Source organism: Rhinopithecus roxellana, chromosome 19, assembly GCF_007565055.1.
Source record: "Rhinopithecus roxellana isolate Shanxi Qingling chromosome 19, ASM756505v1, whole genome shotgun sequence".
NCBI classification, from domain to species: Eukaryota; Metazoa; Chordata; class Mammalia; order Primates; family Cercopithecidae; genus Rhinopithecus; species Rhinopithecus roxellana.
This window is the reverse complement of record NC_044567.1, coordinates 51,914,633-51,926,874: the sequence shown is the minus strand read 5'-3', so window position 1 is coordinate 51,926,874 and position 12,242 is coordinate 51,914,633. Positions and strand designations below refer to the sequence as shown.

At 41.4% G+C, this 12,242-nt stretch overlaps 1 protein-coding gene across 3 annotated transcripts in view; it reads left to right on the top strand.

The window, feature by feature from the left end:
• Positions 1 to 12,242, top strand: part of RFFL (ring finger and FYVE like domain containing E3 ubiquitin protein ligase) — a 78,973-nt gene that overhangs the window by 21,206 nt on the left and 45,525 nt on the right. Inside the window, exon 1 of one of the 3 annotated variants that reach the window (XM_030923709.1) lies at positions 6,277 to 6,566. The exons of the other annotated variants lie outside the window; for them this stretch is intronic. Within the exon in view, the coding sequence (XP_030779569.1) occupies positions 6,473 to 6,566 (94 nt within the window). The 5' untranslated portion in view covers positions 6,277 to 6,472. Of the gene's footprint in view, positions 1 to 6,276; positions 6,567 to 12,242 lie in introns of those variants that run through there. 3 annotated transcript variants of the gene reach the window in all.

The window sequence follows — 12,242 nt, the reverse complement described above, 5'->3', positions numbered from 1 at the left end:
GCGTGCTTGCTCGCTCTTTTGCACGTGCGTGTGCTCTCTCTCCCTCTCTCTCGGTGTGTATGTATGTGTATGTGTGTGTGTGTGTATCTATCATATATATCTAAAGATATATTCCCCCCTGCTGTTCACAGTGCTTTTTTTCCAAATGGGTAATGTATTGTGGGACATTTTTTTAATGTGAATTTTTTTAAGCATTTAGGACCTGGGATGGAGCTTTGGGTTCCTTTCTCCAACCCTTGTCTATTCTGTTATAAAAGGAATGAGAGAGGTACCTTTGAAAGACCTAAAGAAAATACGTTTTCTTCCTTGTTACAGGGGTTTGAGTTGAAATAAGGTTTTAGCTTTGTTTGTGAGTAAATCAGTAGAATACTGGATGTTAGGATGCGTCTATCCACTTTATTATAAATAATGGAAGGCTGATTTTATGATGTGATCTCTTGCAGAACCTTGAGAGAAGTGAGAACTGTGAGCACAATAATCTTCAGAGAATGCACAGTCCTTTGGGTATTTGTCTACTCATCAGCTGCTTAGTCAGATGGAGTGTTTTCCTAAGTACTACTGAAGTGCACAGTTCAGTCTTTATTTTGAAATCTCTCCTTCTGCCTTCTCTCCCTCTTCTATTACTTTGATTATCTTGATGGGACATTCAAGCTGTGCAGTTGTATCCTTTTATTTCTATAGCCTGCAGAAACCAGGTTGAAGATTAACTGTAGGTGAACAGGTAATCTTCTCTACTTGGCTAGAAATCACTCTTCAAGATGAAACACGTGTTGACAAAGGCCCCCTAGACTTGGGGACACGAACAAAGGTAAATTAATCTTGGGGCATTATTAGTGGAAACCAGGGTAGACATTTAGGAAGTTTGACTTATTGGAGGCAGGGCATGTGTGTCAGGGAGACAGAGCATGTGAGTGTGTGTATTAGGAGAAGAGATGAATTCAGAGGTATATTTTGAATTCAGGTAATCTGTAGAGTTGAATTACAGAATCTTTTTTCTGAGAGTATGGTTACTGGGGCGAGGTAGTAATAGGACATGAGTCTGCTAAGTCACTTCATTATGAGGCTATTAGAGTTTAGGTGATGGAATTTGATGACAGGGGTCTTTTCCCTGCCCTTCTGTATTAGCTGCTCAGGGAAAAAAACAAAAGCAAAAACAAAAAAAAACTAAGAAATAGCCTTATATAGAAAATTATACCTATCAAATGGTTCCAAGATTTCTGTTGCTGGTTTCTGAAATGAGCTGCCCAAGATAGCAGTTTGATCATGTCACTAACTTCTTGCTGACTTCCTTTCTCCCAGTCTTGTCATTGGGTCCTCAGGCTGGGGCCTGACCCCTCTGGATTCTTTCTTTTCCTACATGCTTGCTACTTTTTCAATTACTAACATACAGGAACCTAGTATTTCATTGTGCCTGAGGTAGGCAGTTGCTAGCCTCTTGATATTGGATACCTTTTCTGAGCTATGAAGTATTATACCACAGTGGATAATAAAGTACTCACAATTGCATTATAGAATAGATTCTGGTAACTGTACCAGTGGGGACAGACTGGGTTAGCACGCCCTCATGCAACTTGGGGGGTTGTTTTGCAGCAAAGTGCTGTGAAGCAGGTTGAGCCTCATGCAGTGCCAGTTCCTGTATCTAAATGTGAAAGTGGCTCGTTAAAGATTAAAGGGACTGCCTGGTCCTTCTGGCCCCAAGATGGAATGATCTCTGCCATGGTGACAGCCTCTGTCTCCCAGGAGAGTCCATTTTATACAGCAGGTTTGTGCTTCCAAATGTTACAGTAAGCCTGCACTGGGTGATGCTCTGGCGATAAGTTGACATTTGGGCACTCTCAAGACATATGAGCTATATAGCATCCCATGGTTTGAATTTCTGGGCCAAATTGGCTCATCAGGAAGTCAAAAGCCTCTACTTTCAACCTGTTCCTTGGGGGAGGTTTTTCTCCTTTGTTTTATTTGACTATTCTGTTGAGTCAAGTGAACTTTAATTTTTAGCCATAAAAATTCCATTAAGCCCCTTGTATTGCATCCAGGTGTGAAAATGTCTCAGTCTAACAAGACTGTGGGTGACAGGTGAAATCCTTAATGGTAGTTAGGATAATTGTCTCTGAAGGCTTGAAGAAAATAATGGTCCAACCAACAAAGTAAATACAGTTTGTTACATATTTTGTGGTTCTTGTGGGTGAGGGGACTTATGTGTAGGACCTGCTCAGTGTGACTACTGTTTAGTCTTTGAAAAAACTGTTTTTCATTTTACTCTAAACAGTGCTTAGGGAACATAGCTGTGTCCTTTTTCTCAAAACATGATCCAAGGCCCATCTGTGTCAGAATTGCTGGAAGGCTGGGCACAGTGGCTCACACCTATAATCCCAGTACTTTGGGAGGCTGAGACAGGCAGATCACTTGAGGCCAGGAGTTCAAGACCAGCCTGGCTAACATGACGAAACTCCATCTCTATTAAAAATACAAAAATTAGCCAGGCGTAGTGGTGCATAGTAATCCCACCTACTTGAGAGGCTGAGGCAGGAGAATTGCTTGAACCCGGAGGTGAAGGTTGCAGTGAGCCAAGAGATTGTGCCATGTTGAGCTCCAACCTGGGCGACAGAGTGAGAGTCTGTCTCAAAAAAAAAAAAAGGCTTGGAAGAGAGAGATACTGATTAAAAATTCAGTTTTGGCTGGGCATGATGACTCATGCCTGTAATCCTAGCACTTTGGGAGGCTGAAGCAGGTAGATCACCTGAGGTCAGGAGTTCGAGACCAGCCTGGCCAACATGGCGAAACCCTGTCTCTACTTAAAATACAAAAATTAGCCAGACATGGTGGCGCACGCCTATAATCCTAGCTACTCGGGAGGCTGAGGAAGGAGAATTGCTTGAACCCGGGAGGTGGAGGTTGCAGAGAGCTGAGATTGTACCACTGCTCTCCAGCCTGAGCGACAAGAGCGAGATTCCGTCTCAAAAAAAAAAAAAAAATTCAGTTTCTGGGGCCTCCCTCCATGTCTGCTAATTCAGAGTGTCTGAGGGACTGGGATGGGAAATGTTCGTTTTCAGTAAGCACCCCTGTTGATTCTTAAGTACCCCTAGAGTTAATTGTTGAGTATCATAACGTTTACTTCATTTTTCATGCTTAATTTCTGTGATTTATTAGATGATAAATGTTTGGTTGCCATCATATTGTTTTTCTTAAATAGTACATTCTATAGTTTAAAAAAAAAAAAAAAGAGAAAAAAAAGGTTGTAAGGTCCCTGAACACCAAGGATTAGAATTTGGCAGTCATTAATTATCAACAAGGTGAGACAGGCATTGGTTCCTGGAAATGTGCGTTTATCCATTCACCGACTTCTCAGTTAGAAGAAGGATGTGGATACAAGTAAGATTAATTTTGTTAAAAACAAGAAATGTGCAGTATCATTTAGGATGCTGGGGGTAGGGAAGTAAATAAAAGGGAGATGTTGAGAGGAAAGAGTGTGAAGTGAGAGTAAAGTAGTTTGTAAGCGATACAAAGTTTAAAATTTTAACTGAATTTTAAACTACCAAATCATATTTGAATGTATGCTTGTTGTAAAAAAAATTCATATACTGAATTTTTGGGGGTAATTTGGACAAAGCTAAACATAGCTCTTTGATCTTTATTCCCGTTACAGTTCTTTCCCTGCCATGTGCATCCTCCCAGATCTTCCGTATGTATTTGGTAATTTTCTATGGAATTGGAAGACTACAGAACCCTGAGAAATGGATATTTTAATTTCTCTTTTGAAAACTGCTTATTGTTTATAATGTCAAGATCTATTGCAGAAAAGAAAGTAAATCTAGGATGTCAATGACATCAGATATTTCTGTTCAAGTGAAACAATGGGCAGGCACACATATGCACAATCATTAAATATCTGTTGGGAACACCCTATTAAGAAAAGTATAAATAGTTTTGGGTGCCAAGTTACTTGAGTCTTAAAATAACGTATTTTTTGTTTTTGTTGTTTTTTGTTTTGAGATAGAGTCTCCTTCTGTCGCCTGGGCTGGAGTGCAGTGGCTCAATCTTGGCTCTGTAACCCCCATCTCCTGGGTTCAAGCAATTCTCCTGCCCCAGCCTCCCTTGTAGCTGGGGTTAGAGGTGTATGCCACCATGCCTGGCTAATTTTAAAATAATATGTCGAAAAAACTTAATCAGAAAGCCACAGTTATTATTTCTTCATAGCCTCATATTCTCATAATTTTCAGATAACCTCATAAAACCTCAAGTGCCTGAAACCACTAGTTCAAATGAGTACCTTTTTAAGCTCTAAAATGTAATCCTCAACCTTTCCAGTTTAAAAGGAGGAACTAGGCTGGAGTGTGGCCATACTTTGGGGAAGTTGGTTAAAACTGTGTCAGAATCCCAAAGAGGGGAATGATAAGCTGCAGCAGCTCTGCTCACGTGCTCAATGGTGTTTCTCTTAGTCAAGTTAGGAGTTCCATGCCTTTGGCCTTCAGGCTGCTCTTCATATAGTTTGTATCTGTCTCCTGGGCATAGTACTGTCTGGATTTTCTCCCTTCCTTCCTTCCTTCCTTTGTTCCGGCCTCCCTCCCTCCCTCCCTTCCTTCCTTCCTTCTTTCTGACTGTAAACTCTGCCTCCTGGGTTCAAGCAGTTCTCCTGCCTCAGCCTCCCAAGTAGCTGGGATTACAGGCATGTGCCACCACACCCGGCTAATTTTGTATTTTTAGTAGAGGTGGGGATTTTTCCATGTTGGTCAGGCTGGTCTTGAACTCCCGACCTCAGGTGATCCGCTCACCTTTTCCTCCCAAAGTGCTTGCAATTATAGGTGTGAACCACCATGCCCAGCCCTCTTTTTTATTTAAAGTTCACAAATACAAAACGGATCAGGAGCTTTTCTAATCATTTTTTTTTCCTGAAGGAGGTTCCATGTTTGTCTTTACCTTGAGAGTTGTTTCATACTAGAATTTGTAACTTATCATCAACTGCAGAAATTTTTTTTAAAGTGTGGCTGAAGAGATAATGGTTGTCAGCTTCTATAGAGATGTGTTTATCATTTGGAAAGGACTAATTAACATGTACTATAAGGAAACTTCTTTAAACAAAGCTGTTTTCTGAAAGGAAAACACTGAAGGGAAGGAAATAAAACAGGAAACATTTTATAATACCTTATAAAAGCTCAGCGTGGCTATCCTACTGGAATAATGTAATTAAGGAGAATTAAGTGAGTTGGATAAATAACTTTTTAAAACTAGCCCCTTGAAAAGGAATAGAATTAATTCTATTTGCCCCTTGAAAAGGAATAGAATTAATTCTATTCTATCTGCACGTACATTTTAATTAATCTAACATTATTGAATGACAAGCTGAGTTGGCAGCTACATCCAGAGTTCATGCCCTGTGAGACATACCTTAAAGGATGAATGAAGCTACGTGCAGAGGCCTCAAATGCCCTGCCAAGAAATAGCTGATGGTCATGGGGAACTGTCATACATTCTAAGCAGGAAACAGAAGGATCTAATAGGAACTTTAGTTTCTCTCTTGTCAAATTAAAGCACACAGAAAGGAAAGACTTTGTCTTTTGGTTTTTTTTTTTTTTTTTGTATAACACCAATGTCAATTCTAGCCTGTCAGGGCAAATTCAATAATTAATAGCTGATGATGAGCCAGTCATTCTAGAATTGATTTTTTTTTTAATAAGCAGGCTGATAAATGAGAATTGACATAAATTTAGGGATTTCTCTTTTCAGAGCAAGTGTTAAGGTGATTTTCATAGACTTCTATATTCCCTATGCATCCAGTAGGTGTGATGGTGGATGATTTGGCTTTAGCATAGAGAATGTGGCAGCTGATTAAAAAAAAAAATTCCAGTGTGTCTATCTTAATGAGAGAACTTGAGTTGTCTAAAGAAATAGAGAGGTCGGAGGAGGCCTAGCGGGAAAAAAGAACAATGAGCCTGGTTAGAACTGACAAAAATTCACCCTAATGATTTGACTGGCTAATGATGACTGGGCAAGTTCCCTGAGTCCACTGACCCAGATGTTCTAATTTGTAAATGCAAAGTGACTTCTTTATCAGCCTCCTGGGGAAATCTTCAGAGCTGTGAACCTGCTATGTTCAGTAATCTTGCTGACCCCAGCCCCAGCCTGTTCTCAGACGGAATTTTAGAAACTGGCCACTGGAACTTTTTGGGTAAGGGCTCTGGTGGTGGCCAAGTTACCAGCAGTGGGGGAATAAGGTTTACCTGCCCCCAGTAATCAGCACTTGATTTAAAACAATCAGTGGGGCGCCTCTTCTTTCCTAGGTTGCAGTTGATTGCAGTTGGTTCAGGCTGAGTTGTTTGGGAAATACAAGTTTTGCCCAGCATGAGTCAGCACTGTCCTGAGTAAACTCCCTGCTCTGTTGCAATCTTGCTTACCAAAGATACATCCCCAGGCGGCACCATTCACTTTGCATGAAAGCCGCTACTCTTGGTTCCTGAGATGATCTCATCTGAACATGGTTCCAAAGACCTCAGCCACAGGAACTAGAGACAGCTTGCTTTCTCAGCTTGCTTTCTCTCGTGGCAATGTTTTGAAACTGGCAAAATCAGGTAACCTCAGACTGTTTTCTTAAATTTCATTAGCTAGATGAAGCTGCATTAGAAACTGGGAAAATCCTGTCTTCAGAAGTGAGTCAGGTTTTTTTTTTCGATACAGAGTTTTACTCTTGTTGCCCAGCTGGAGTGCAATGGCACGATCTCAGCTCACTGCAACCTCCACCTCCTGGGTTATGATTCTCTTGCCTCAGCCTCCCAAGTAGCTGGGATTATAGGTGTGTGCCACCACACCCAGCTAATTTTGTATTTTTAGTAGAGACAGGCTTTCGCCGTGTTGGTCAGGCTGGTCTCGAACTCCCGAGCTCAGGTGATCCACCCTCCTCAGCCTCCCAAAGTGCTGGAATTACAGGCGTGAGCCACTGCACCCGGCCAGAAGTTGTCTTTCATTTGGGTTCTGGATGTGGCATTAGGTCCAATTAAACCATTGATTATATAAATCTTAGAAAAGTAAAACGTTAGGTTTACAGCTTTATCCATCGTTTGCTCTTGTGTTTTGTTTTTTTTGTGTGTGTCTTGTGGGAAACACTTTAGTCAAACTAAACCATTGTTAAAGGAAAAGAAGCGAAGGCATTTGGTTGCCTTCCTAATAACTAAATATTGAGTTGTAGAGAACAGTTTTACCAGTGAGTTTGTTCCTGTATTCCCTTCTGAATTAATAGGAAGAACCTCCTCATCTCTAATTCTACTAGGCTGCTACCCTGTCTCCTTGCTGCTTTTCATCTCCAAACTTTTGAGCCCTTCACCTAATCAGACTATGATATCTCTAGGTGGTCGTCACCTTCAAAATTACGTTTCTGCTCCTTATAATTCCAACAAATTGCCCATGCTCTCTTTCACCTCAGACCTTAGTACATATAAGCCTTCTTTTACACACCTTCCCCAAGCTTAATCTGGCCAGCTGGTTTCAGCCTAGAGGTCACCTCTTCCACAAAGCCTCTTGTTACTTATCAGGGCTAGGTGACTACTCAGGAGAACCTGGTATTTACTCCAATCATAGTATGTATTGAGAATCAGAGTCTGCTTTGTTAGAATTATATCCATGGTACATTGCACATAGTAGGTTCTTAGTAAGGGTAGAATGAGCAAGAGCCTGTACTGTACTTTCTCAACTCCAATCCTCTTATCAACTCTTTTTTTTTACCCCTGAGACGGAGTCTTGCTCTGTCGCCCAGGCTGCAGTGCAGTGGCACGATCTCAGCTCACTGCAACCTCTGCTTCCCAGGTTCAAGTGATTCTCCTGCCTTAGCCTCCTGAGTAGCTGGGATTACAGTCATGTGCCACCACGCCCAGCTAATTTTTGTATTTTTAGTAGAGACAGAGTTTTCACCATGTTGGCCAGGATGGACTTGATCTCTTGACCTTGTGATCCACCTGCCTTGGCCTCCCAAAGTGCTGGGATTACAGGCATGAGCTACTGTGCCCAGCCCTATTCATTCTTTTTAGTTTCACATCTTTAAATGTGCTAAACCTGGTTGATTTTATTGGAGTACTGTTTGATGTGTGGCTTTTCTTCATTCACACTGTCATTGCTTTAATTTACTAGAGGTCAAAACTGGACAATTAAAATCAGGCTGGGCGTGGTGGCTCATACCTGTAATCATAGCACTTTGGGAGGCCGAGGAGGTGGTTGAATCACCTGAGGTCAGGAGTTTGAGACCAGCCTGACAAACATGGTGAAAACCCATCTCTACTAACAACAAAAAATTAGCTGGGCGTGGTGGCACGTGCCTGTAATCCCAGCTACTCAGGATGCTGAAGCAGGAGAATCGCTTGAACCCAGGAGGTGGAGGTTGCAGTGAGTGAGGATCACACCACTGCACTCCAGCCTGGGCAACAGTGAGACTCCATATCAAAAAAAAAAAAAACTAAACTAAAAAGGAGAGAGAGTTTGAGACCATCCTGGCCAACATGGTGAAACCCTGTCGCTATTAAAAAAAAAAAAAAAAAAAAGTATGCCAGGCATGGTGGCCAGTGCTTGTGGTACCAGCTACTCGGGAGGCTGAGGAAAGAGAATTGCTTGAACCCAGGAGGCGGAGGTTTCAGTGAGCCGAGATTGTGCTGCTGAACTCCAGCCTGGCACAGAAGGAGACGCCATCTCAAAAATCTGTCAGTCAGCCTAAGGGCTTAAAATTTTGTGTGTGAATACTTTTAGGCACCATCAGAGACAGGGCCTGTACTCTTCAAACATTACAGATACCACCATCTTCTGACATCTTACACACTGAAGACTTAGCATTTTGCCTGCATTGCCTCTAGGAATTTGAGTTTGTAACTCCTAGTTCAGACCTTTATCAAATGGCCACTGCACCATAAGTCTTTCCTTGCTCCTATCTTCTCCATATTATTGCCTATCTTTTAAAAGTCAACATCTAATCTCTTCATTTAAGGTGCCATTTGTTCCCTGTTTTCCACTTAGCTTGACTTCTAAAACCTTTAACAGTTGGATTCTTTCCTACATGTTGCTGTTAACCATCTTATCTCCCTCTCCCCTGGCCATTTCTCTCCTCTCCAGCTTCACTGAACTTCTCATTTTAACATTCCTTGGATATATCATAGGACTTTGCCTTTTCCCAATGGACTCTCCCTTCTCCAACTGGCAAGATACTCATCCCTCAGGACACTTAGTTCATATATGCGTCTTCTCTGACTTCTCTGTCTTTTCTGACAGACAGCACTATCTGTCTCTTCCACTAGACTGTTGAGTTCCTTGACTGAACTTGGTATCCCTGGACTAGAACTTGGCACCATCAGAGCGAGTGGCTGACCTGGATCTCCAGGGTCAAACCATTATTCTTTGCAATATTAGAAAATCCATAAGTTTTTTGTTAGATGGCATGGTTTTTTATTTCTATTTGATGAACATGAGCCCATGGCTGCTTACTTTGTATGTTACCTGCAACCGTCAAGTAATCATTCAAAGTTAATTTGAAGATTTAAAGGGCTTGCTGAGATCTAGTCTGGCAATATTACAACATTTTCGTGGTGTTTTACAAAATTATTTCCCTCATATGGTTTTATTTGTGTTGGGTAGGCTTTATTTATTATCCCTATTTTACCAGTGATTATAAAGCTAGTCTGATACCAAAGCATACTTACTTTCAGCTAAGACTCAGAGAGAAAACATGGTTCTTACACTGCATTAAGCAACTGGTTTGTCTCTTAATATAGTAGTTAAATATACTCTATCAGGTTCCACAGAAATGGTGCTTTTGCTCGATAGGCAAGTGCTAACGGTCTTCCCTTTTACCAGGCCACTTTATTATCAAGGTAGGAGGAGGAGGTGCTCAGAACCTGCCTGACCTATGGGAAGGCCCTAGTTGTGGTTAGAGACCTTGATTGAAATTAATGGTGTGCCCACTCCAACCTCTCAAGTTTTTCTATTATACTTCAAATATCTGGAAGTTGTGAAAACCTGCTGCCCTAGTGGAGCGTCAACCCAGGCTGGTGAGTGAAAGCAGTCATCCCAAAATGGAGTAAGCTGAGTGTTAAGAGCAGAAAACCTTTTATAGTTATAATAAGTAATTAACTTTGTAGATCACTTCACAACTTTTGGAGTGCTAACATGCCATATTTGGGACTATGAGAAATTCCATTATAGAAAGATGAACCATTAGAGCTAGGAAATAATCTCTGTTAGATATTGGTATGTGGCATTCAATTTTGGTCCCCTCATACTTGAGAGGATAATTAAAATGATTAAAAGGTTGAAAAATAGGTCTTATCATTTTAAGTTTAAAAAAGGGGGGAAAGATTTTAGCCTGGAGAAGGAAAAGCTAAGGGAGAGCTTGATTATCATCTTCAAATACAAGACTAGTTTTTGCCAGGGGGATTTTTATTAATTATTCTTCATGAACTTCAAAGATTTAAGAGGAAATGGTCTTAAATTGAAGGAGGAGCAATTTTGATGAGTATGAGAAAGAGTTTTTTGATCATCAAAGTGGAGAAATGTTTGAATGACTGCCCAAGAGAGTGTTGAATTTCTGACTGTTTCAGTTGTCTGTTGTGTGACAAATTACCCGAAGACTTTTGGTGGCATAACATGACAACCATTTTATTGCCTATGATTTTGTGGATTAGTAATTCAGGAAAGGAGGACATATTTTTTTTGTCCCATATGATGCTGATTGAGCTGTAGGATCCAAGATGGCTGCACATGTCTATACCTTTGGAGCTAGCTGTTGGCTGGGATATCCTGGTTCTCTGTGAGTTCTTTTTCTTGGTCTCTCATCACTCATAAATCTATATAGAATGGCCAGGCACGGTGGCTCATGCCTGTAATCTCAGCACTTTGGGAGGCCGAGGTGGGTGGATCACCTGAGGTCAGGAGTTCCAGACCAGCCTGACCAACATGGTGAAACCCCGTCTCTACTAAAAATACAAAAATTAGCTAGGCGTGGTGGCGGGCACCTGTAATCCCACCTGCTTGGGAGGCTGAGGCAGGAGAGTCGCTTGAACCCGGGAGGCAGAGGTTGCAGTGAGCCAAGATTGTGCCCTTGCACTCCAACCTGAGCGACAGAGTGAGACCGTCTCAAAAAAAAAAAAAAAATTCTAGCTCGAGCTCCTTTTCACAGTGGCTGGGCCATAATGGAAGCTGCAGGATCTCTTAAGACCTAGGCCTGGCAGTCATACATCATCACTTTTGCCCAGATACAAGAGGAGGGGACATTGACTTCACCTCTAAAGGATAGGGGGTAAAAATCACATTGCAAAAGAGCTTGGAGTGTGGTTTGGATTATTACTACCAATTTTATTTTATTTTATTTTTTGAAACAGAGTCTCGCTCTGTCGCCAAGGCTGGAGTGCAGTGGTGCAATCTCAGCTCACTGCAACCTGTGCCTCCCGGTTTCAAGTGATTCTCTTGCCACAGCCTCCTGAATAGCTGGGATTACAGTTGCGTGCCACCACGCCTGGCTAACTTCTGTATTTTTATTAGATATGGGGTTTTACCATGTTGGTCAGGATGGTCTTGAACTCCTGACCTCATGATCTGCCCACCTTGGCCTCCCAAAGTTCTGGGATTACAGGCATGAGCCACCGCTCCCGGCCTACTACCAATTTTAGATACAGTTTACCACACTGACCTTAGAGATTTTTCATGAGAGAATAATCAATACGTGTTTATTAAATGGGTAGTTTGGGCATATGATTTACAAATTTGGCTGCTTATAGAGTCATCTGGGAGCTTTTTACAAGCATGAGCTCCTAGGTACCAGACCAGTGACTCAGTATCTCCTGGGGGTGTTGTGTTGGCACATAAGAGACACTCTAAGTCCTTTCTTTCAGGTAGCTATCAGTAAAATGAGTGTGGTGCGGGGGACAGGTAGGTATAATACGTAAGGCAAGATGGTATGTACGTTGAGATAGATCTTATCTCTCCTGCTTCTAGGACTTGTTTGAATCATCTGTCTAGTATGCTCTTCCTTGCAGTCTGCCTAGGGTAAATTATATTTCATTAAATCAGCCCATGATTAGAACAGTGTTTCTTGATGCCTCTCATTTTTTTCTCATGGTTTCTGGCATTTTTCCTTCATTGCTTTTTTTAAGTTCATAATTCAATATTTATATGATTGTTTGATGTATAATAGACAAAAATATATCTGCTTTGCTTTCGAGTATCTAACATAGTGTCTGCCTCATAAAAGGCACTCAGTAAGTACTTGTTGAATGAGT